The sequence below is a fragment of the Triticum aestivum genome, chromosome 5A (assembly GCF_018294505.1).
Source record: "Triticum aestivum cultivar Chinese Spring chromosome 5A, IWGSC CS RefSeq v2.1, whole genome shotgun sequence".
In the NCBI taxonomy this organism is placed as follows: domain Eukaryota; kingdom Viridiplantae; phylum Streptophyta; class Magnoliopsida; order Poales; family Poaceae; genus Triticum; species Triticum aestivum.
In genome coordinates this window covers 692,946,337-692,973,774 of record NC_057806.1, presented here as the reverse complement: position 1 = coordinate 692,973,774, position 27,438 = coordinate 692,946,337, and the positions used below count along the sequence as shown (strand labels likewise).

At 42.7% G+C, this 27,438-nt stretch overlaps 1 protein-coding gene across 1 annotated transcript; it reads right to left on the bottom strand.

Moving 5' to 3' along the window:
* On the bottom strand, positions 1 to 27,379 carry LOC123106064 (transcription factor bHLH167). Its single transcript, XM_044528266.1, has 5 exons — positions 27,143 to 27,379; positions 26,879 to 27,052; positions 1,675 to 2,067; positions 833 to 892; positions 1 to 480 (listed from the first exon to the last, which is right to left on the bottom strand). Exons 1-5 carry the CDS (start codon positions 27,164 to 27,166, stop codon positions 280 to 282), a joined length of 852 nt encoding a protein of 283 aa, XP_044384201.1. The 5' UTR covers positions 27,167 to 27,379; the 3' UTR covers positions 1 to 279.
* Positions 27,380 to 27,438: the final 59 nt, after the last annotated feature.

Genomic DNA, 27,438 nt, shown 5'->3' with positions numbered 1-27,438 from the left:
AATTCTTGATTGAGTTGTGATCGATGATAATAGGGGATTGTAGTTGGAGCCAAGGTCACACAACACATAGTTGACCACATCCTCTTTGTCAAGAGGAGATACTAGCATGGCATAGTATGGACGACTTCCTTTACTTTGTTGAAGTAGTCGATTAGTGAGAGACATTATTCTTAGAATTGCCAATTACATGCGGACTTGGAAGGCCTTTGCCTTGGATTGAGAGGAGAACATGCACCTCAAGGTAGAACAGGGCTCGGGTACAGTTTACATGGCCGGCACCTACTTGAATATTTCTGGTGATATTGACGCAAGCATGGAACTCCACATCGCTTGGTCTTGCCCAACCAATGTTTCACACTCGGGGTGTGACACCTTCTCGGTTCCACCTATATCATTGTTGCTGACAAGCTCCTTGGGAGGAGACACATTGGACTGGTCGGTGTACCTGAGGACCTGATTGCCGTGCATGCATGGTAGTGCCTGATTTTTGCAGGGAAAAAAGTCAGAGCTGCACATTTAGAGACAACACAAGCATGTTCGGTTTCTATAACACGATTAAACTGTTATCAACACATCAACTAGGTATGCCATCCCAAAACCTGTTACTATAAATTTGTAGGTGACTATAGAGTATAGACCGAGATCAATCAACATTTTTTCATACGTTGATCATGTGTTGAAACCAACATGGAGAAGACAATAGCTAGCTAATTATTTTTTTCCACCCCCAACGTGTCGTCAATTAATAATTGGATATCATGTACCATCCATGGGATGTTTAATTTATATAGTTATCTATATATATTTTGCACAAATCAATTTACTCTCATACCAAGGCTCCCAATCGCTCAGAAACCCTTGAAACGTCTATGCCAATTCTAGAGCTGAAGGCCTGCACGAAGTAGAGAGAGGAAATGCAATTAACTTGATGCAAAAATAGTCAACTTTTTAGTTAGATATTTAGATGGAGAAATTTAACACATCACGCAATACAAAATGAATCACATTTAATTAAATTTGTTAGACATTTTAGCCACTAGAGATAGATGGGGGGGGGGGGGGCAAGAAACCTATTAAGATGCACATGGCACGTGTGTACAACTAAGTTGTTTTCAAACTATTTCGCTATATTTCCCCAAAAATTTGTCTCTTGCTATGGTTCCACAATATAAGAAAATGGTCAGAGAGGAATAATATGGTTCCACATTTTTCATGTACGTGTACATGCATGGCGGTCATCTCTTTTATGTGACAGTCATATTTTCCTTCGTCCTTTTAGATCTACGCCTATAGCGGTCATCTCTTTTATGGGACACTCATATTTTCCTTCGTCCTTTTAGATCTACGCCTATAATTCAGAGTAACATTACACTACAAACAATGAGCACCCCTCAAATAAGTATGATTAATATTTTTTCTAATAATAAGCCTATTCATCCAAAGTTCCGAAAAGGAAAACTGTTTGTATCACAAAAATAATTTTATTCAAGAAATTGATGCTTTTTAATATGAATATAATGATAAGATTTTCATGCAACATGAGCTATATTTTATTGGCATAATTTATTACTGTTCAATACTTGAATCCGCAGATTCATGTACACCCTACCTGTTGCAATAAAAACGTATTTGCGAGTTATGAATGCAAAAGGCTATGCCTATGCACACACGTACCTGAGAATGTATAGTATAGACCATTTTGTGGCCAGCAATAGAGTGATTGGCATTGACAATCGTTGCACCTTCTTCCTCATGGATGGTGATCACCTCGTGGAGCTTGATCGGCCTCTCCATGCAGCATATCAACCTCACCTCCATCGTTGAACCGTTGTGTTCTCGCACCTGCAATACCGGTGCTAATTCCTCCCAAGCTTTCCCTTCTTCTGGTGACCCTGCACCGCTGCTCATGATAGTGATGGTGGTGGGCGTTGGAATGCTAGTATCTCCTCTTATGGTATCCAAGGCTTGTATAGAGCTCCTCCTACGTTGTAGTTCATCGATCCTCTCCTTCAACTTCTTAATGTATGACGCCCCCGCATCCAGGCTGCCTAGCTGGGTCATTGTATCCTACATACACATTTGAGGAACAATGGTGTGAAAAGATTATGCGAAATAATTTTCAATATTTTATTTCATCACATGATTTTATCGGCTAAAATAACCCTTATGTTTTCTAGGTAATGGAAGAGTTCTATTTTTACCGGTCCTTCCATCATGATGCACAATCATAAAACCTTACAAAATCATCTAAGTAAGGTTAGTTGTGGATTTCTTCAATCTCTTTCATTCGGCTTAAAGAGTGTTTGATAAGCTAATAATTTATCCTGTCTTTCGTAATACATTTAACCACAATGTTACCTACTCGGCTACGAGAAATTTTCTTGTACTTTTTAGTTCTTTCTTCCACTATAGCTCGACATGGCAAGGGCTTCAAAAGAGGTTCATTCCAGGAATGGTTTAAATAGCGGTTTCTATCACATGGCACCAATTAATCTGTGCCACCCGGATGTTTTCACATACCTTCATGACATTCTATGCTATGTTACTACATGATTTTTTCATCTCTATGCTTCCTTAGTTAGTGTTGGGGCTAGTTAAGTGGCCACTTGTCTCTCTGCTTATCAATGATGTCCTAACTAGTTTCCCAATGTTTATGTGTCCATCTTCGAAATACCCAACGTGGTTAGGAAAAGACTTGACTTTTATAGATCTAGATTCTTTTGGCAATGTGATGGAAACAAAAGCAAATATCACCTAATGAGATGAGGCATCATTTGCAGACCTAAAGACCATGATGGTATTGGTATGGAGGTCTTTAAAATAAAAACAACGTGTTTTCTCAGCAGATGGCTATTCAAGTTACTTAGTGAGGATGGGTTTGGCACGACTTGTTTAGAAATAAGTATCTCCACTCAAAAACCTTATCCCAGGTTCAAGGAAAACCCGTTCATTCACCTACTTGGAAAGGTTCGACATGGGTAAAACGGAAATCTTCGCAGAGGATGCTTTGTGGTGGGCAATGGCTTAACCATAAGGTTTTGGGAGCATGCATGGCTAGAGGAGCCTATAGGTTTGAAATACCCTCGTCTTTAAAACATTGTGCAATGGAATGAGGTTTTCATTGGAATGTTGCATTTGGACGGTCTCTCGTTGGGGAAAAAGTGGATGGACTAGTTACACCTCGTCAATACATTGATGATGGTTACCATCAATCATGAACTAGACACTTTTCCGCTTGAATTAGAATTCCTCTGGTGCTATCTCGGTGAAATTGATCGTGTATACATGCCTCATCAATGATGACCTGCCATTTCATCGCAAGTATATTTGGAAGCTTAACGTTCCATTAACAAGTTTCCGCTTGAATTAGAATTCCTCTGGTGCTATCTCCGTGAAATTGATCGTGTATACATGCCTCATCAAGGAAGACCTGCCATTTCATCGCAAGTATATTTGGAAGCTTAACGTTCCATTAACAAGCATAACCTCAGGAAGCGTGAGTGATAAAGTTACACAAAATGTTGTTTTGCAGCATTGAAGTATCTATTTAGCATATTTTCCTTTAATGCCAACTTTCAAAATTATTATGGCATACTTCTCATGCCCATTTAATCTACCTCCACCTACAAGTAGTTTGAATATGTTCGAAAACAGGTTGGTGGGTATTCATCCTAGCATTAATGTCCATATTCATGTTGAAGTTACTGCTTTACTTTGGGCTACATGAATTTGGCTCAGTAATTGTGTTTTTAGTAAGGATGGAAATTTTACCCATGGACATGAATACCCATAGATACCCGAACCAAATGTGCATGGTTTAGATTTGTTTTTGCTCTCATGCGTAGTGCCCAAACCCCACCCAACCAGTCATGGGTATTGCATTGGCATGACTCTATGCATGTGGGCGTGCTCTAACCCAACCTCATAGTCTGACTTGTGTGGGAACCTTTGATGTTGTGCTACATTTTGTGAGGACCTTAAAATGGAAATTGATGTGTTGTGTACTTGTGCTTATCTAATATTGTCCAAAGTGTTAACCTTAGAACTAGCTGGCGCTTTTACTATTTCCTAAGGTACTGCTTATACATGTTGGGACCAACCAATGGATATCCATACCCAATGGACATCCACTGGGTTTCGACATGGACATAATTTTATGTCCATGGGTTTATTCGTGTTGTTTAAAGAATGACTTCATGGATTGGGGTATGTATTTGATATTGTTGAACTCGACTCATTGCTATCCTTAACAGATCAAAAGCTCCAATTTTTGCACATCAGGTCATTTTCAAAGCTAATAATTGGATCCATATGTGGTCCTTTATGATCTGGGAGCAGGATTGGGTCTCCATGATCTCTAGATACAATAATTGGGGAATGATCGCTCAGATATGGGTGACAGTCTAGTGATAGGAGTTCTGAGGAATGAGTCTTCAACTTTTTTCATGTTATTTTTCGGTTGATGTTACTTCATCACCTATGGTGACCATGCATGCATTATTTCTTAGGGGTTGTATATAAATTTAATGATTTGAGGCTCATGCATATATGTGATTGGTCCAGAATATTTTTTGTCTATGGCCAGGTGCAAGGATTGTTTGTTAGCTAAACTATAACATCCATCTCTCTTCATTAACTATTATGCTATATCAGCAAGACCTATAAACTGAAACCTGCATTGGGAGAGTCCTTACATCATTTCATTTGCTTAGATTAGATAATGTAAACATTGAATTAAATAATGCAAGGCCATGTGCATCATCCGATAATGTTGGAGATGCCCTATAACGAACACTGTCTTTGTCCACGGACCTGTCTCGATAGTCCATGGGCACTGATGTGCGAGTCAGCCTTCCAACTATGCCCGCATACATTTTGAATCAGATTTGAACAAAATGGACAAATTACATGCAAACAGGGCAAAATTCACTTAAGTTTGGATATAATTTACTTAAGACAGAGGATATTTTGTTCGTTCAACTAAAACCTAAAAACAAACTACACTAGGTAGCGGACAGTGACCTCGTACACATGGGCGCCCTGGCTAGATGCACCTCCGTTAGCGTCCATGACGTCGCCGTCATTGTCAGAGTGGTCCCTCTAGCAATGGAAGGTTGCATAGGCATGACAACCAGTAGTAGAAAAATGACTTCACGTAAGCCCCATTAGTCAAGGTTTGGAAAGGGAATGGTACTAATGCGACCATTAGTGCCGGTTCCAACGGCTAGGGGGTGGGAATCATTAGTCCTGGTTTGTGTTGAACCTATAGTGGTGGCAGGCTGGTGTCAGGCTGGGGCCCCACCAGCACATTTAGTCCCCGTTCGTGACATGTACCGGTACTAGAGGTGTACCTCTAGTCCCGGTTTGTATAACCAACTGGGACTAAATGTGCCTCTATATAAACCCTTCGTCGAGTCCGAACCGATTTCTATCTGTTTTCCCCTTTCATTCCTCTCCTCTGTTCTTCTCCTTTGTTCGAGCTCATCCTTCATTTTTACTAAAATTTGTCAAGATTTGAAGGTCCCCTGATACGTCTCCAACGTATCTATAATTTTTGATTGTTCCATGCTATATTATATCCAGTTTTGGACATTATTGGGCTTTATTATACACTTTTATATTATTTTTGGGACTAACCTATTAACTGGAGGCCCAGCCCAGAATTGATGTTTTTTGCCTATTTCAGAGTTTCACAGAAAAAGAATATCAAACGGAGTCCAAACGGAATGAAACCTTCGGGAACATGATTTTTGGAACGAACATGATCAAGACATCAATCAGGAAGGCACGAGGTAGGGGGCACGCCTACCCCCCAGGCACACCCTCCACCCTCGTGGGGCCCGCATTGCTCCACCGACGTACTTCTTCCTCCTATAAATACCTACGTACCCCCAAACTACCAGATACGGAGCCAAAACCCTAATTCCACCACCGTAACTTTCTGTATCTGTGAGATCCCATCTTGGGGCCTTTTCTGGAGCTCCGCCGGAGGGGGCATCGATCACGAAGGGCTTCTAGATCAACACCATAGCCTCTCCGATGAAGTGTGAGTAGTTTACTTCAGACCTTCGGGTCCATAGTTATTAGCTAGATGGCTTCTTCTCTCTTTGTGGATCTCAATACAAAGTTCTCCCCCTCTCTTGTGGAGATCTATTCGATGTAATCTTCTTTTGCGGTGTGTTTGTTGAGACCGATGAATTGTGGGTTTATGATCAAGTTTATCTATGAACAATATTTGAATCTTCTCTGAATTCTTTTATGTATGATTGGTTATCTTTGCAAGTCTCTTCGAATAAGCAGTTTGGTTTGGCCTACTAGATTGATCTTTCTTGCAATGGGAGAAGTGCTTAGCTTTGAGTTCAATCTTGTGGTGTCCTTTCCCAGTGACAGTAGGGGCAGCAAGGCACGTATTGTATTGTTGCCATCGAGGATAACAAGATGGGGTTTATATCATATTGCATGAGTTTATCCCTCTACATCATGTCATCTTGCTTAAAGCGTTACTCTGTTCTTTTGAACTTAATACTCTAGATGCATGCTGGATAGCGGTCGATGTGTGGAGTAATAGTAGTAGATGCAGGCAGGAGTCGGTCTACTTGTCTCGGACGTGATGCCTATATACATGATCATACCTAGATATTCTCATAACTATGCTCAATTCTGTCAATTGCTCTCGAGAGAAGCCACTAGTGAAACCTATGGCCCCCGGGTCTATTTTCCATCATATTAATCTTCCTTCAACAAGCTATTTCCTTTTCCGTTTATTTTGCTTTCTTTACTTTGCATCTTTATCATGAAAATACCAAACATATTATCTTATCATATCTATCAGATCTCACTTTAGTAAGTGACCGTGAAGGGATTGACAACCCCTTTATTGCGTTGGTTGCGAGGATTTTATTTGTTTGTGTAGGTGCGAGGGACTCGTGCGTGGCCTCCTACTGGATTGATACCTTGGTTCTCAAAAACTGAGGAAAATACTTACGCTACTTTGCTGCATCACCCTTTCGTCTTCAAGGGAAAACCAACACAGTGCTCAAGAGGTATCAAGAAGGATTTCTGGCGCCGTTGCCGGGGAGATTCGCACCAAGTCAAGTCAAGATTCGACTCCCGACACCAAGCCATTTCTGGCGCCGTTGCCGGGGACTCTACGCAAAAGTCAACATACCAAGTACCCATCACAAATCCTTATCTCCATCATTACATTATTTGCCATTTGCCTCTTGTTTTCCTCTCCCCCACTTCGCCCTTGCCGTTTTATTCGCCCTCTCTCTCTCTCTGTCCTCCTTCTCTTTCTCTATCCGCCTCTTTTTGCCCGTCTCTTGTTTGCTTGTGTGTTGGATTGCTTGCTTGTCACTATGGCTCAAGATAATACCAAATTGTGTGACTTTACTAATACCAACAACAATGATTTTATTAGCACTCCGATTACTCCTCTTACCGATGCTGAATCTTGTGAAATTAATGCTGCTTTGCTGAATCTTGTCATGAAAGATCCGTTTTCCGGCCTTCCTAGTGAAGATGCCGCTACCCATCTAAACAACTTTGCTGATTTGTGTGATATGCAAAAGAAGAAAGATGTGGACAATGATATTGTTAAATTGAAGCTATTTCCTTTTTCGCTTAGGGATCGTGCTAAAGCTTGGTTTTCGCCTTTGCCTAAAAATAGTATTGATTCGTGGAATAAGTGCAAAGATGCTTATATCTATAAGTATTTTCCTCCCGCTAAGATCATCTCTCTTAGAAACGATATCATGAATTTTAAGCAACTTGATCATGAACATGTTGCACAAGCTTGGGAGAGGATGAAATTAATGATACGTAATTGCCCTACACATGGTTTGAATTTGTGGATGATTATACAAAAAAATTATGCCGGATTGAATTTTTCTTCTAGAAATCTTTTAGATTCGGTCGCGAGGAGGCACTTTTATGGAAATCACTTTAGGATAAGCTACTAAACTCCTAGATAATATTATGGTTAATTATTCTCAATGGCACACTGAAAGATCTACTAATAAGAAAGTGCATGCGATAGAAGAAATTAATGTTTTGAGTGGAAAGATGGATGAACTTATGAAATTATTTGCTAATAAAAGTGTTTCTTCTGATCCTAATGATATGCCTTTGTCTACTTTAATTGAGAATGATAATGAATCTATGGATGTGAATTTTGTTGGTAGGAATAATTTTGGTAGCAACGCATATAGAGGAAACTTTAATCCTAGGCCGTATCCTAGTAATTCCTCTAATAATTATGGTAATTCCTACAACAATTCTTATGGAAATTTTAATAAGATACCCTTTGATTTTGAATCTAATATTAAAGAATTTATTACTTTGCAAAAGAATTTCAATGCTTTGATTGAAGAAAAATTGCTTAAGATTGATGAGTTGGCTAGGAACGTTGATAGAATTTATCTTGATATTGATTCTTTGAAACTTAATCTATTCCACCTAAGCATGATATCAATGAGTCTCTCAAAGACATGAGAATTTCCATTGATGAGTGCAAATAAAGAACCGCTAGGATGCATGCTAAGAAAGATTGCTTTATAAAAGCATGTTCTTCTAGTTTCCATGATAAGAAAGATGAAGATCTAAAAGGTATTGATGTGTCCCCTATTAAATCTTTGTTTTGCAATATGAGTCTTGATAATGATGGGACTGAATATGATCCACCTTTACCTAGAAGACGTTCCAAAAATTTGGAGTCTTTAGATCTTGATGCTAAAATTGTTAAAAGAGGGATTGAAGAAGTCAAAACTTTAAATATTGATGAACCCACTATTTTGGATCTCAAGGAATTTAATTATGATAATTGATCTTTGATAGATTGTATTTCCTTGTTGCAATCTGTGCTAAATTCTCCTCATGCTTATAGTCAAAATAAAGCCTTTACCACACATATCGTTGATGCTTTGATGCAATTTTATGAATAAAAACTTGAGTTGGAAGTTTCTATCCCTAGAAAACTTTATGATGAGTGGGAACCTACTATTAAAATTAAAATTAAAGATCATGAATGCTATGCTTTGTGTGATTTGGGTCCTAGTGTTTCCACGATTCCAAAGACTTTGTGTGATTTGCTAGGTTTCCGTGATTTTGATGATTGCTCTTTAAACTTGCACCTTGCGGATTCAACTATTAAGAAACCTATGGGAAGAATTAATGATGTTCTTATTGTTGCAAATAGGAATTATGTGCCCGTAGATTTTATTGTTCTTGACATAGATTGCAATCCTTCATGTCCTATTATTCTTGGTAGACCTTTCCTTAGAACGATTGGTGCAATTGGTGATATGAAGGAAGGGAATATTAGATTCCAATTTCCGTTAAGGAAAGGCATTGAACACTTCCGTAGAAAGAAAATTAAATTACCATACGAATCTATTATGAGAGCCACTTACGGATTGCCTACCAAACATGGCAATACCTAGATCTATCTTCGCTTTTATGCCTAGCTAGGGGCGTTAAACGATAGCGCTTGTTGGGAGGCAACCCAATTAATATTTTTATTCCTTGCTTTCTGCTCCTGTTTAGTAATAAATAATTTATCTAGCCTCTGTTTGTTTGTGTTTTTTGTATTTAATTAGTGTTTGTGCCATGTAGAACCGTTGGGATGACTTGGGGAAAGTCTTTTTAATCTTGCTGTAAAAAACAGAAACTTTAGCACTCACGAGAAATGCTGCCATTTTTATTTGGAAAGTTCTATTTAGTTAATTATTTTTGCATATGATTAATAGATAAATTGCTCACGTCCAGCAATTTATTTTAGAATTTTTTGGGTTCCAGAACTTGCATTAGCTACAGATTACTACAGACTGTTCTGTTTTTGACAGATTCTGTTTTTCGTGTGTTGTTTGCTTATTTTGATGAATCTATGGCTAGTAAAATAGTTTATAAACCGTAGAGAAGTTGGAATGCAATAGGTTTAACACCAATATAAATAAAGAATTAGTTCATTACAGAACCTTGAAGTGGTTTTTTGTTTTCTTTCGCTAACGGATCTCACGAGATTTTCTACTTTTAGTTTTGTGTTGTGAAGTTTTCATGTTTTGGGTGAAAGATTTGATGGATTATGGAACAAGGAGTGGCAAGGGACTAAGCTTGGGGATTCCCATGGCACCCCAAGATAATCTAAGGACACCTAAAAGACAAAGCTTGGGCATTCCCCGGAAGGCATCCCCTCTTTCGTCTACTTCCATCGGTAACTTTACTTGGAGCTATATTTTTATTCACCACATGATATGTGTTTTGCTTGGAGCATCTTGTATTATTTGATTCTTTATTTGTTAGTTTTACACAATTATCCTTGCTGTACACACCTTTTGAGAGAGACACACATGATTCATAAATTGTTAGAATACTCTATGATGTGCTTCACTTATATCTTTTGAGTTATATAGTTTTTGCTCTAGTGCTTCACTTATATCTTTTAGGGCACGGTGGTGGATTTGTACTATAGAAACTATTGTTCTCTCATGCTTCACTTAGATTATTTTGAGAGTCCTACAAAACAGTGTGGTAATTTTCTTTAATTATGTTAGGCATTCAAGATTAATATTTTTTCTCTTATGAGTGTGTTGAATACTATGAGAAGTTTGATACTTGATAATTGTTTTGAGATATGGAGATGGTGATATTAGAGTCAGGATAGTTGAGTAGTTGTGAATTTGAGAAATACTTGTGTTGAATTTTGTGATTCCCGTAGCATGCACGAATGGTGAACCGTTATGTGATGAAGTCGGATCATGATTTATTTATTGATTGTTTTCCTTATGAGTGGCGGCCAGGGACGAGCGATGGTATTTTCCTACCAATCTATCCCCCTAGGAGCATGCGCGTAATACTTTGCTTCGGTAACTAATAGATTTTTGCAATAAGTATGTGAGTTCTTTATGACTAATGTTAAGTACATGGATCATACGCACTTTCTTCCTTCCATCATTGCTAGCCTCTCTAATACCACGCACCTTTCGCCGGTATCATACACCCACCATATACCTTCCTCAAAACAGCCACCATACCTACCTATCATGGCATTTCCATAGCCATTCCAAGATATATTTCTATGCAACTTTCCACCGTTCCGTTTTCTATGACACACTCCATCATTGTCATATTGCTTTGCATGATCATGTAGTTAACATTGTATTTGTGGCAAAGCCACCGTTCATAATTGTTTCATACATGTCACTCATGCATCATTGCACATCCCGGTACACTGCCGGAGGCATTCACGTAGAGTCATATTTTCTTTTAAGTATTGAGTTGTAATTGTTGAGTTGTAAGTAAATAAAAGTGTGATGATCATCATTTTTAGATCATTGTCCCAAGTGAGGAAAGGAAGATGGAGACTATGATTCCCCCACAAGTCGGGTGAGACTCCGGACTAAAAAAAAGAGGCCATAAAAAAAAGAGAAAAGGCCCAAATAAAAAAAATGAGAGAAAAAGAGAGAAGGGACAATGCTACTATCATTTTACCACATTTGTGCTTCAAAGTAGCACCATGATATTCATGATAGAGAGTCTCTTATGATATCACTTTCATATACTAGTGGGAATTTTTCATTATAGAACTTGGCTTGTATATTCCAATGATGGGCTTCCTCAAAATGCCCTAGGTCTTCGTGAGCAAGCGAGTTGGATGCACACCAACTTAGTTCTTTTTGTTGAGCTTTCATATACTTATAGCTCTAGTGCATCCGTTGCATGGCAATCCCTACTCACTCACATTGATATCTATTAATGGGCATCTCCATAGCCCGTTGATACGCCTAGTTGATGTGAGACTATCTTCTCCCTTTTTGTCTTCTCCACAACCACCATTCTATTCCACACATAGTGCTATGTCCATGGCTCATGCTCATGTATTGCGTGAAGATTGAAAAAGTTTGAGAACACCAAAAGTATGAAACAATTGCTTGGCTTGTCATCGGGGTTGCACATGATTTAAATACTTTGTGTGGTGAAGACGGAGCATAGCCAGACTATATGATTTTGTAGGGATAGCTTTCTTTGGCCATGAATTAAATACTTTGTGTGGTGAAGACGGAGCATAGTTAGTATGCTTGAAGTATTATTATTTCTATGTCAATATTGAAATTTTGTCTTGAATCTTTAGGATCTGAATATTCATACCACAATTAATATAATTACATTGAAATTATGCCAAGTAGCATTCCACATCAAAAATTCTGTTTTTATCATTTACCTACTCGAGGACGAGCATGAATTAGGCTTGGGGATGCTTGATACGTCTCCAACGTATCTATAATTTTTTATTGTTCCATGCTATACTATATCCTGTTTTTGACATTATTGGGCTTTATTATACACTTTTATATTATTTTGGGACTAACCTATTAACCGGAGGCCCAGCCCAGAATTGCTGTTTTTTGCCTATTTCAGAGTTTTGCAGAAAAAGAATATCAAACGGTGTCCAAACGGAATGAAACCTTCGGGAACGTGATTTTTGAAACGAACATGATCATGACATCAATCAGGAAGGCACGAGGTAGGGGGGAGCACCTGCCCCCCCCACCCAGGCGTGCCCTCCACCCTCATGGGGCCCACGTTGCTCCACCGACGTACTTCTTCCTCCTATATATACCTACGTACCCCCAAACTACCAGATACATAGCCAAAACCCTAATTCCACCGCCATAAATTTTTGTATCCGTGAGATCCCATCTTGGGGCCTTTTCCGGAGCTCCGCCGGAGGGGGCATCGATCATGGAGGGCTTCTACATCAACACCATAGCCTCTCCGATGAAGTGTGAGTAGTTTACATCAGACCTTCGGGTCCATAGTTATTAGCTAGATGGCTTCTTCTCTCTTTTTGGATCTCAATACAAAGTTCTCCCCCTCTCTTGTGGAGATCTATTCGATGTAATCTTCTTTTGTGGTGTGTTTGTTGAGACCGATGAATTGTGGGTTTATGATCTTCTATGAATTCTTGTATGTATGATTGGTTATCTTTGGAAGTCTCTTCGAATTATCAGTTTGGTTTGGCCTACTAGATTGATCTTTCTTGCAATGGGAGAAGTGCTTTTTGGAAATATGCCCTAGAGGCAATAATAAAATGGTTATTATTATATTTCCTTGTTCATGATAATTTTCTATTGTTCATGCTATAATTGTGTTATTTGGAAATCGTAATACATGTGTGAATAGATAGACCACAACACGTCCCTACTGAGCCTCTAGTTGATTAGCTCGTTGATCAAAAGATAGTCATGGTTTCCTGACTATGGACATTAGATGTCATTGATAACGGGATCACATCATTAGGAGAATGATGTGACGGACAAGACCTAATCCTAAGCATAGCTCAAAGATCGTGTAGTTCGTTTGCTAGAGCTTTTCCAAATGTCAAGTATCATTTCCTTAGACCATGAGATTGTGCAACTCCCGGATACCATAGGAGTGCTTTGGGTGTGCTAAACGTCACAACGTAACTAGGTGACTATAATGGTGAACTACGCGTATGTCCGAAAGTGTCTGTTGGGTTGGCATGAATCGAGACTGGGATTTGTCACTCCGTATGACAGAGAGGTATCTCTGGGCACACTCGGTAATGCATCATCATAATGAGCTTACTGTGACCAAGTGGTTGATCAAGGGATCATGCATTACGGTACGAGTAAAGTGACTTGCCAGTAACGAGATTGAACGAGGTATTGGGATACCGACGATCGTGTCTCGGGCGAGTAACGTACCGATTGACAAAGGGAATTGTATACGAGATTGATTGAATCCTCGACATCGTGGTTCATCCGATGAGAACATCGAGGAGCATGTGGGAGCCAACATGGGTATCCAGATCTTGCCGTTGGTTATTGACCGGAGAGTCGTCTCGGTCATGTCTGCGTGTCTCCCGAACCCGTAGGGTCTACACACTTAAGGTTCGGAGACGCTAGGGTTGTTGAGACATTAGTATGCGGTAACCCGAAAGTTGTTCGGAGTCCCGGCTGAGATCCCGGATGTCACGAGGAGTTCCGGAATGGTCCGTAGGTGAAGAATTATATATAGGAAGTCCAGTTTCGGCTACCGGGAAAGTTTCGGGGGTTCACCGGTATTGTATCGGGACCACCGGAAGGGTCCCGGGGGTCCACCGGGTGGGGCCACCTATCCCGGAGGACCCCATGGGCTGAAGTGGGGAAGGGAACCAGCCCCTGATTGGCTGGTGCGCCCCCCTTGGGCCTCCTCCTGCGCCTAGGGTTGGAAATCCTAGGGGTGGGGGGGTGCCCCACTTGGCTTGGGGGGGGGGGAGCCACCCCCCTTGGCCGCCGCCCCCCCTTGGAGATTGGATCTCCTAGAGCCAACGCCCCCCCTAGGGGTCCTATATATAGTGAGGGGGAGGGAGGGCAGCCGCACCCTAGCCCCTGGTGCCTCCCTCTCCCTCCCGTGACACCTCTCCCTCTCGCTGAGCTTGGTGAAGCCCTGCCGAGATCACCGTTGCTTCCACCACCACGCCGTCGTGCTGCTGGATCTCCATCAACCTCCCCTTCCCCCTTGCTGGATCAAGAAGGAGGAGACGTCTTCCCAACCGTACGTGTGTTGAACGCGGAGGTGCCTTACGTTCTGCGCTAGGTCATCGGTGATTTGGATCACGACGAGTACGAGTCCATCAACCCCGTTCTCTTGAACGCTTCCGCTCGCGATCTACAAGGGTATGTAGATGCACTCCCCTCTCCCTCGTTGCTAGATGACTCCATAGATTGATCTTGGTGATGCGTAGAAAATTTTAAAATTCTGCTACGTTCCCCAACAGTGGTATCAGAGCTAGGTCTATGCGTAGTCTCTGTGCACGAGTAGAACACAAAGCAGTTGTGGGCGTTGATATTGTCAATTTACTTGCCGTTACTAGTCTTATCTTGTTTTTGCAGCATATGCCGTGTGATGTGATATGGCCAAAAGGATGTGATGAATGATATATGTGATGTATGAAATTGATCATGTTCTTGTAATAGGAATCACGACTTGCATGTCGATGAGTATGACAACCGGCAGGAGCCATAGGAGTTGTCTTAATTTATTTATGACCTGCGTGTCAACATAAACGTCATGTAATTACTTTACTTTATTACTAAAGCGTTAGTCATAGTAGTAGAAGTAATAGATGACGAGACAACTTCAAGAAGACACGATGATGGAGATCATGATGATGGAGATCATGGTGTCATGCCAGTGACAACTATGATCATGAAGCCTCGAAGATGGAGATCAAAAGGAGCAAATGATGTTGGCCATATCATGTCACTATTTGATTGCATGTGATGTTTATCATGTTTTACATCTTATTTGCTTTGAACGACTGTAGCTTAAATAAGATGATCCCTCGTAATAATTTCAAGAAAGTGTTCCCCCTAACTGTGCACCATTGCGAAGGTTCGTTGTTTTGAAGCACCACATGATGATTGGGTTTGATAGATTCTAACGTTCGAATACAACGGGTGTAAGCCAGATTTACACACACAATACACTTAGGTTGACTTGACGAGCCTAGCATGTACAGACATGGCCTCGGAACACGGAAGATCGAAAGGTCGAGCATGAGTCGTATAGAAGATACGATCAACATGAAGATGTTCACCGATGTTGACTAGTCCGTCTCACGTGATGATCGGACACGGCCTAGTTGACTCGGATCATGTTTCACTTAGATGACTAGAGGGATGTCTATCTGAGTGGGAGTTCATTGAATAATTTGATTAGATGAACTTAATTATCATGAACTTAGTCTAAAATCTTTACAATATGTCTTGTAGATCAAATGGCCCACGTTGCCCTCAACTTCAACGCGTTCCTAGAGAAAACCAAGCTGAAAGATGATGGCAGCAACTATACAGACTGGGTCCGGAACCTGAGTGTCATCCTCATAGCTGCCAAGAAAGATTATGTCCTAGAAGCACCGCTAGGTGACGCACCCATCCTAGAGAACCAAGACGTTTTGAACGCTTGGCAGTCACGTGCTGATGATTACTCCCTCATTCAGTGCGGCATGCTTTACGGCTTAGAACCAGGGCTCCAAAAGCGTTTTGAGAAACACGGAGCATATGAGATGTTCGAAGAGCTGAAAATGGTTTTCCAAGCTCATGCCCGGGTCAAGAGATATGAAGTCTCCGACAAGTTCTTCAGTTGTAATATGGAGGAAAATAGTTCTGCCAGTGAGCACATACTCAAAATGTCTGGGTTGCATAACCACTTGACTCAGCTGGGAGTTAATCTCCCGGATGACGCGGTCATTGACAGAATCCTTCAGTCGCTTCCACCGAGCTACAAGAGCTTTGTGATGAACTTCAATATGCAGGGGATGGAAAAGACCATTCCTGAGGTATATTCAATGCTGAAATCAGCGGAGGTGGAAATCAAAAAGGAACATCAAGTGTTGATGGTGAATAAAACCACTAAGTTCAAGAAAGGCAAGGGTAAAAAGAACTTCAAGAAGGACGGAAAGGGAGTTGCCGCGCCCGGTAAGCAAGCTGCCGGGAAGAAGCCAAATAATGGACCCAAGCCCGAGACTGAGTGTTTTTATTGCAAGAGAAGTGGTCACTGGAAGCGGAACTACCCCAAATATTTAGCGGACAAGAAGGCTGGCAACACTAAAGGTATATGTGATATACATGTAATTGATGTGTACCTTACCAGTACTCGTAGTAGCTCCTGGGTATTTGATACCGGTGCGGTTGCTCACATTTGGAACTCAAAGCAGGAGCTGCGGAATAAGCGGAGACTGGCGAAGGACGAGGTGACGACGCGCGTCGGGAGTGTTTCCAAGGTCGATGTGATCGCCGTCGGCACGCTACCTCTACATTTACCTACGGGATTAGTTTTAAACCTCAATAATTGTTATTTAGTGCCATCTTTGAGCATGAACATTGTATCAGGATCTCGTTTAATTCGAGATGGCTACTCATTTAAATCCGAGAATAATGGTTGTTCTATTTATATGAGAGATATGTTTTATGGTCATGCCCCGCTGGTGAATGGTTTATTCTTAATGAATCTCAAGCGTAATGTTACACATATTCATAGTGTGAATACCAAAAGATGTAAGGTTGATAATGATAGTCCCACATACTTGTGGCACTGCCTCCTTGGTCACATAGGTGTCAAACGCATGAAGAAGCTCCATGCAGATGGACTTTTGGAGTCTCTTGATTATGAATCATTTGACACGTGCGAACCATGCCTCATGGGTAAAATGACCAAGACTCTGTTCTCAGGAACAATGGAGCAAGCAACCAACTTATTGGAAATCATACATACTGATGTGTGCGGTCCAATGAGTGTTGAGGCTCGCGGTGGCTATCGTTATGTTCTCACCCTCACTGATACCTTGAGTAGATATGTGTATGTCTGCTTAATGAAACACAAGTCTGAGACCTTTGAAAAGTTCAAGGAATTTTAGAGTGAGGTTGAGACTCAACGTGACAGAAAAATCAAGTTCTTGCGATCAGATCATGGGGGAGAATACTTGAGTCACGAATTTGGCACGCACTTAAAGAAATGTGGAATAGTTTCACAACTCACGCCGCCTGGAACACCTCAGCGTAATGGTGTGTCCGAACGTCGTAATCGCACTCTATTGGATATGGTGCGATCTATGATGTCTCTTACCGATCTACCGCTGTCATTTTGGGGCTATGCTTTAGAGACTGCCACATTCACTTTAAATAGGGCTCCGTCGAAATCCGTTGAGACGACACCATATGAATTATGTTTTAGGAATAAACCTAAGCTGTCGTTTCTAAAAGTTTGGGGATGCGATGCTTATGTCAAGAAACTTCAACCTGAAAAGCTCGAACCCAAATCGGAAAAATGCGTCTTCATAGGATACCCTAAAGAAACTATTGGGTATACCTTCTACCTCAGATCCGAAGGCAAGATCTTTGTTGCCAAGAATGGATCCTTTCTAAAGAAAGAGTTCCTCTCGAAAGAAGTAAGTGGGAGGAAAGTAGAACTTGATGAAGTATTGCCTCTTGAACCGGAGAGTGGCGCAGCTCAAGAAAATGTTCCTGAAGTGCCTGCACCGACTAGAGAGGAAGTTAATGATGATGATCATGAAACTTCAGATCAAGTTGCTACTGAACTTCGTAGGTCCACAAGGACACGTTCCGCACTAGAGTGGTACGGCAACCCTGTCCTGGAAATCATGTTGTTAGAAAATGGTGAACCTTCGAACTATGAAGAAGCGATGGCAGGCCCAGATTCTGACAAATGGCTGGAAGCCATGAAATCCGAGATAGGATCCATGTATGAAAACGAAGTATGGACTTTGACTGACTTGCTCGATGATCGGCGAGCCATAGAAAATAAATGGATCTTTAAGAAGAAGACATATACGGATGGTAATGTAACCATCTATAAAGCCCGGCTTGTCGCTAATGGTTATCGACAAGTTCAAGAGGTTGACTGTGATGAGACTTTCTCACCCGTAGCGAAGCTGAAGTCCATCCGAATCATGTTAGAATTGCCGCATTCTATGAATATGAGATATGGAAAATGGACGTCAAAACAACATTCCTTAATGGTTTCCTTAAGGAAGAATTGTATATGATGTAGCCGGAAGGTTTTGTCGATCCTGAGAATGCTGACAAGGTGTGCAAGCTCCAACGCTCAATCTATGGGCTGGTGCAAGCATCTCGGAGTTGGAACATTCGTTTTGATGAGATGATCAAAGCGTTTGGGTTTACGCAGACTTATGGAGAATCCTGCATTTACAAGAAAGTGAGTGGGAGCTCTGTAGCATTTCTCATATTGTATGTGGATGACATACTATTGATGGGAAATGATATAGAATTCTTGGAAAGCATAATGGCCTACTTGAACAAGTGTTTTTCAATGAAGGATCTTGGAGAAGCTGCTTACATATTAGGCATCAAGATCTACAGAGATAGATCGAGACGCCTCATTGGTCTTTCGTAGAGTACGTACCTTGACAAGATATTGAAGAAGTTCAATATGGATAAGTCGAAGAAGGAGTTCTTGTCTGTGTTGCAAGGTACGAGATTGAGCACGGATCAATGCCCGACCACGACAGAAGATAGAGAAAAGATGAGTGTCGTCCCCTATGCCTCGGCCATAGGGTCTATCATGTATGCTATGCTGTGTACCAGACCTGATGTAAACCTTGCCGTAAGTTTGGTAGGAAGGTACCAAAGTAATCCCGGCATGGAACACTGGACAGTGGTCAAGAATCTCCTGAAGTACCTGAAGAGGACTAAGGATATGTTTATCGTTTATGGAGGTGACGAAGAGCTCGTCGTAAAGGGTTACGTTGATGCTAGCTTCAACACAGATCTGGATGAATCTAAGTCACAAACCGGATACGTGGATATTTTGAATGGTGGGGCAGTAAACTGGTGCAGTTGCAAGCAAAGCATTGTGGCAGGATCTACTTGTGAAGCGGAGTACATGGCAGCCTCAGAGGCAGCACAAGAAGCAATCTGGGTGAAGGAGTTCATTACCAACCTAGGAGTCATTCCCAATGCATCGGGCCCGATGACTCTCTTTTGTGACAACACTGGAGCTATTGCCCTTGCCAAGGAGCCCAGGTTTCACAGGAAGACCAGGCATATCAAGCGTCGCTTCAATTCCATTCGTGAAAGTGTTCAAAATGGAGACATAGATATTTGTAAAGTACATATGGACCTGAATGTAGCAGATCCGTTGACTAAACCTCTCCCTAGAGCAAAACATGATCAACACCAGAACTCTATGGGTGTTCGATTCATCACAATGTAACTATATTATTGACTCTAGTGCAAGTGGGAGACTATTGGAAATATGCCCTAGAGGCAATAATAAAATGGTTATTATTATATTTCCTTGTTCATGATAATTGTCTATTGTTCATGCTATAATTGTGTAACTGGAAATCGTAATACATGTGTTAATACATAGACCACAACACGTCCCTAGTGAGCCTCTAGTTGACTAGCTCGTTGATCAAAAGATAGTCATGTTTTCCTGACTATGGACATTAGATGTCATTGATAACGGGATCACATCATTAGGAGAATGATGTGATGGACAAGACCCAATCTAAGCATAGCTCAAAGATCGTGTAGTTCGTTTGCTAGAGCTTTTCCAAATGTCAAGTATCATTTCCTTAGACCATGAGATTGTGCAACTCCCGGATACCGTAGGAGTGCTTTGGGTGTGCCAAACGTCACAATGTAACTGGGTGACTATAAAGGTGCACTACGGGTATCTCCAAAAGTGTCTGTTGGGTTGGGATGAATCGAGACTAGGATTTGTCACTCCGTATGACGGAGAGGTATCTCTGGGCCACTCGGTAATGCATCATCATAATGAGCTCAATGTGACCAAGTGGTTGATCATGGGATCATGCATTATTGTACGAGTAAAGTGACTTGCCGGTAACAAGATTGAACGAGGTATTGGGATACCGACAATCGAGTCTCGGGCGAGTAACGTACCGATTAACAAAGGGAATTGTATATGGGATTGCTTGAATCCTCGACATTGTGGTTCATCCGATGAGATCATCGAAGAGCATGTGGGAGCCAACATGGGTATCCAGATCCCGCTGTTGGTTATTGACCGGAGAGTCGTCCCGGTCATGTCTGCGTGTCTCCCGAACCCGTAGGGTCTACACACTTAAGGTTCGGTGACGCTAGGGTTGTTGAGATATTAGTATGCGGTAACCCGAAAGTTGTTCGGAGTCTCGGATTAGATCCCGGACGTCACGAGGAGTTTGGGAATGGTATGGAGGTGAAGAATTATATATAGGAAGTCCAGTTTCGGCCATTGGGAAAGTTTTGGGGGTCACCGGTATTGTACCGGGACCACCGGAAGGGTCCCGGGGGTCCACCGGGTAGGGCCACCTATCCCGGAGGGGCCCATGGGCTGAAGTGGGGATGGGAACCAGCCCCTGATGGGCTGGTGCGCCCGCTTGGGCCTCCCCCTGCGCCTAGGGTTGGAAACTCTAGGGGTGGGGGGCGCCACCCCCCCTTGGAGATTGGATCTCCTAGGGCCGGTGCCCCCCTAGGGGTCCTATATATAGTGAGGGGGAGGGAGGGCAGCCGCACCCTAGCCCCTGGCGCCTCCCTCTCCCTGCCGTGACACCTCTCCCTCTCGCTGAGCTTGGCGAAGCCCTGCCGAGATCACCGTTGCTTCCACCACCACGCCGTCGTGCTGCTGGATCTCCATCAACCTCTCCTTCCCCCTTGCTGAATCAAGAAGGAGGAGATGTCTTCCCAACCGTACGTGTGTTGAACGCGAAGGTGCCGTCCGTTCGGCGCTAGGTCATCGGTGATTTAGATCATGACGAGTACGACTCCATCAACCCCGTTCTCTTGAACGCTTCCGCTCGCGATCTACAAGGGTATGTAGATGCACTCCCCCCTCCCTCGTTGCTAGATGACTCCATAGATTGATCTTGGTGATGCGTAGAAAATTTTAAAATTCTGCTACGTTCCCCAACGGTGCTTAGCTTTGGGTTAATTCTTGCGGTGTCCTTTCCCAGTGACAGTAGGGGCAGCAAGGCATGCATTGTATTGTTGCCATCGATGATAACAAGATGGGGTTTATATCATATTGCACGAGTTTATCCCTCTACATCATGTCATCTTGCTTAAAGCGTTACTCTGTTCTTTTGAACTTAATACTCTAGATGCATGCTGGATAGTGGTCGATGTGTGGAGTAATAGTAGTAGATGCAGGTAGGAGTCGGTCTACTTGTCTCAGACGTGATGCCTATATACATGATCATACCTAGATATTCTCATAACTATGCTCAATTCTGTCAATTGCTCAACAGTAATTTGTTTGCCCACCGTAATACTTATGCTCTCGAGAGAAGCCACTAGTGAAACCTATGGCCCCCGGGTCTATTTTCCATCAAATTAATCTTCCGTCAACAAGCTATTTCCTTTTCCGTTTATTTTGATTTCTTTACTTTGCATCTTTATCATAAAAATACCAAAAAAATTATCTTATCATATCTATCAGATCTCACTTTCGTAAGTGACCATGAAGGGATTGACAACCCCTTTATTGCGTTGGTTGCGAGGATTTTATTTGTTTGTATAGGTGTGAGGGACTCGTGCGTGGCCTCCTATTGGATTGATACCTTGGTTTTCAAAAACTTAGGGAAATACTTACGCTACTTTGCTGCATCACCCTTTACTCTTCAAAGGAAAACCAACGCAGTGCTCAAGAGGTAGCACCCCCCATCCATCAAAGTGTTCACAAAGGTTAGCAACTTTGTCCTTTCATCTCTCATTGCTAGATTAGCTCTTCCAATGCTCTATAAGTATAGTGATTTGTGGGTTTTAGTTTGGGAGTAATTATGTGGTAGTTTATTTGATTTATATGCAATTTGATCTCAAACTAACTTCTTAGTTTTGCATATGTAGGTGTGGTTTACTTAGTGCTTTCCTGTCCCCGTCCTAACCACGTCAATCGCCCGCATTGTCCGATCGCCGGCACCACCTTGGTGAGCCTCTTGTTCTTATCCTTAAAAAAATCATGTTTGTGTGATTTAGAAAGTTACTTTTATAATTTTCTTACGCGTACGTTATTTGTTTTACATAGTGGCATCGTTTTGATATCCATCCCCATCGGTCCTCGTCCGGTTTATGATTTGGATGTGGTATATTCTCTTTTATAACTATTTGTTGCATTTCATGTTTATGACAAATTATGCCCATCAAGTTGACATAGATATTTTTATCTAGGAGGTATGTGCACCGGAAATTCCAACCGACCCTCTTGTCGAGAGGTTAAATTTAGTTGAAAAAGAAAACAATTACTTGAAGAAAAAATTGAAAAGAATTGAGGAGGAGAAGATGGAATTGGAGTTGCATGTTGCGGATGTCGTCGATGATCACAAGATCAAGATGGATGCAATGCGCTTGAAGATTAGGAAATATGCCGTTGATAGTGAGGCTTGGTATCATTATGTTGTTGGATCAATTGATTGTTACCTTAGTTGCGATCTTGATCGCATTTCTTGTTGCATTTCAATACTTTAGCTAGAGAGTTTGTATGTTTTTTATGAGAATAAGTGTGTATGCACTTTATGTATGAACTTGTATTAATTTGGTCTTTTCGGTGTTGTGTAATGAAGATGGGCCGGCAATGGATGTACGATGACCGATCCTCTCCCCAATTCATTAATGGCGTGTATACTTTTCTACTAGTGGCCGAGGCAAACAAGCGAGCGGATGGTTTTATGTGTTGTCCATGTGCTGTTTGTAAGAATGATCACAATTACTTTAACTTAAGAACTATTCACATCCACCTGTTTGAGTCTGGTTTCATGTCCGGCTATAACTGTTGGACCAAGCACGGAGAAAGAGGGGTCCTAATGGAAGAGAATGAAGAAGAAGAGGATGACAATAGCTATCCTGGCCATGAGTTCCCTGAATACAATGGTACAACAATGGGGGAAGAAGCTGAGCCGGTAATGGGGAAAGAAGCTGAAGAAGAGGTATCAGATGAGCCCGCTGATGATCTTGGTCAGGCCATTGCCGATGCAAAGAGAAACTGCGCAAATGAAAAGGAGAAGTTGAAGTTGCAGTGCATGTTAGAGGATCACAAGAAATTATTGTACCCAAATTGCGAAGATGACAAGAAAAAACTTGGCACCACACTGGAATTGTTGCAATGAAAGACAGAGAATGGTGTATCTTATAAGGGATTTGAAAAGTTGCTGATAATGTTAAAGAAAATGCTTCCATAGGACAACGAGCTGCCTGACAGTAAGTACGAAGCAAAGAAGGCTGTCTGCCCTCTAGGATTAGAGGTGCAGAAGATACATGCATTACCTAACGACTGCATCCTCTACCGCGGTGAGTACAAGGATTTGAACGCATGCCCTGTATGCGTTGCATTGTGCTATAAGATCAACCGTGATGACCTGGTGATGTTGAGGGCGAGCGCCCCAGGAAGAAGATTCCTGCCAAGGTGATGCGGTATGCTCCTATAATACAATGTTGAAACGTTTGTTTCAAAATAAAGAGCATGCCTAGTTGATGCGATGGCACAAAGAAGACCGTAAGAAAGACGGAAAGTTGAGAGTACCCGCTGACAGGTCGCAGTGGACAAAAATTAAGAGAAAGTTGGAGGACTTTGCAGATGACGCAAGGAACGTATGGTTCAATTTAAGTATAGATGTCATTAATCCTTTTGGGGAGCAGAGCAGCAATCATAGCACCTGGCCTGTGACTCTATGTATCTATAACCTTCCTCCTTGACAGTGCATGAAGCGGAAGTTTATTATGATGTCAGTGCTCATCCAAGGCCCTAAGCAACCCGGCAACGATATTTATGTGTACCTAAGGCCATTATTTGAAAAACTCTTACAGCCGTGGAATGAAAAACTTGTACATGCATGGGATAAGCACAAACAGGAGGAATTTGACCTACATGCATTGCTGTTTGTAACCATCAATGATTGGCCTGCTCTCAGTAACCTTTTAGGACAGAAAAATAAGGGATACCACGCATGCACGCACTGTTTATATGATATCGATAGTATATATTTGGATAAATGTAAGAAGAATGCCTACCTGGGACATCGTCGATTTCTTTCGAGCAGACATCCCGTAAGAAAGAAATGCAAGCATTTCAAATGAAAAATTATATTTATATACTCCCTCCGTCCTTTATGTAAGGTGTATTTTTTTCAGCACAGTGACCAAGACACATAATTGTAGACATGTTAGGACGAAATTACCCTCGGTAAATTTATTGGTTAGTGGCAATTAAATCAGTTAGTCGAGAAAAGTATGAGATACATGCAATCGACAGAGAAATATTTTCATTCTTTTGCTACAAGAAGAGAGAAAATTTCCCTTTTTCTAGATGGCTAACAAAGAAATTATGAGGAATTAGAAGAAATGCATCTTACATTCTGGAATTTTATCAGAAAACAAATATACCTTGTATAAAGGAACGAAGGGAGTATATGCTTAGCGTGTACAGTATGTAGTAGCATAAAATATGTTTGAAATAAAAAAATTAAATGAAAAACACAAAATTAAAAAGAAAAATAAACCATAAAACACATAAACCCCTAAAGCTTTTAGTCCCGGTTGGTCTAGCCAACCGGGACTAAAGGCCCCAGCCCCCCGGCCCGGGCTTGTGCCACTTGATGGGCCTTTGGTCTCGGGACGTGACGAACCGGCACTAAAGGAAAGGGGAGGGGGTAGTCCTCACTCTTTAGTGCCGGTTGTTTAACCGGAACTAAAGATCCTTACAAACCAGGACTAAAGCTCGATTCTGCACTAGTGAGCCCTGCCTGGCCGTCACTTGACACTCTCGGAGGAGACGCTCTGCTTCCTCCTGCGCCATGTGGAGGGCCACCTTGGCCAATTCCGACGCAAGCCAGGGAGCCTCGACGGCCTTGCCCCTACCGATGACGGCAGAGGTGTCACTGATCGACCACTCGTCATCAATCTTGGCAAGCTCCCCATCGAGGCATGGTCATCTCCGTGGTGGTGAGTGACTGGTCGAGGGCCCAGGCCTGTGTGGTTGGGGGTCAGCGCGGACCCATGCCAATGCCTAGTTGGACTTGGCGATGGCCGAGAAGCACGCCATGTTGCGCCGCTCCCGCCTCGCCGCCTGCCTCGCTTCCCTGTCCTCCGCTAAGTCCATGCTTCGCGACGAGAAGCCGCGGCCACCGAGGTAGTAGATGATGTGCCCGCACGCCTTCGCAATCGCCGACAGCACCTCCTGGTTCATGGCCTTGCTACGTCATTCGCAGCTCGGCGACGATGCCGGCTAATCGATGCGACAATAGCGGATGTGTCGTGGCGACAACAACTCGTCCTTCACGAGGCACCCGATTTGAATGCCGTGGTTGTGCAGAGGGGACTGTGGCTCCACCTTCATGCGGTGGAGAGGCGGCGATGACGGCTCTTGCTTCACTTGGTAGCGCGGCGGTGATGGCGGCTCGAACTTCACGCGTCACGGTGGCGACGATGGAACATGGTAGCGAATTGACCAGTTCATCATGATCTCCATCTTACAAACATACTCGTCTTCCATCACCGCAGCGTTATTTGTGTATAGGCGTGTCTGCTGCGGGGTCTCCTTCAGTGCCGCCTGGTCATCCTCGCCGTTGGAGCAGATGACGATCTCCTCCTTGCCGGAGAGCGACGGCTGCCGAGCCAAGGCCCAGAGGGAGATCCAGAGCGGCTGCGGCCTGCCGGCGTAGAGGACCAAGACTTCAGCATGGGAGAGCTGGAGTGGAGAGGCTGGAAGCGAAGAGCTTTGAGTGGAGAGATGCGATGTGAATGGCGCTGAAGCACGGCTTAAATAGACACGACAACCGGCCGAAGGGACGAAAAGCCGGCTTCAATGCGGTGTAATTAGCGGAGTAAGCTTCCCGGTCGCCGTGGCTGCATTCAAGTGGCGCCACCTGCTCCTCCGTTGCGTCGCTCCCACCGGCATTAATGCTACGGAATCATGACCGCTATGGAGCAACGCTGAACGGCATGATTGCCCAGCAATCGCTTTGCGCGGAAGGGTTTTTCGAGTAGAAAAGTTTTTGGATGGGTTCGGGATGTCATACACATGCGTGACAGCGATCCGGACGCCCGCAAAGCCCCCGCTTCACCTCAGATTTGCGAGAAAACAGACGTTCAACCGGTCTGCGGACCAATAAGATTGCGCTGGCAAAATGCGTCAGAGCGCTCGGTCCGGATATATGAGAAGGGCTCCGCGTTCGAGATGGTCTTATACCTCTTTCCAAAAGAAAAGTCCATTACTAGAAGTTAAATATTCAGAATAAGCTCAGTACCGTTCGAGATGGCCTTTTCGAGACGAGATCTCGAGATAAACATGGAGTGAAACTGCACAGTACCGTAATGAGAAAAAGCGTACGTGTTCTTACAGCGTTGCAGCAACAGTGTTCTCTTGGGATAAGGGATGCGAGTTTCTCGCACAGCGCCTTCATGCGCTTCCTCCTCTCCTTCTCCGACTCCTTCTTCTCCAGCAGTACCCCGGCCGTGCCGCCGCTCCCCCTGCCGCTCTTCCCTCCCCTCGCCGGCTTGGCCTTCACCTCCATCTATATAGCTCACGATCGAGGTAGAGGTCAGCGAGCATACAGCTGGTCTTAACATATATGCAACCAAGATGAAGAAGAAAAGGAAGATACCGAGTTCAGAGCGCAGGCATCCATGGAGTAGGAGACGAAGAATTCCGCAGGAAGGAAAAGGATGAGATGGATAAGGGGCCGGCCGGCCTATGGGAGTATGGGAGATATGCAACTACACATACGAGGTATATACAGGGCACCGCACACGTAGCTATTATAGTTTTAACTAAAATGTGTTTATGTGGTATATATGTGCTATAGTAGTGCAATGGAGTTTGCCACACTCGTGTGTTGTTGCTGTTATACTACGAGCAACATATATGAGAGTGGATTTTTGGAACCTGGGTGTATTGGAG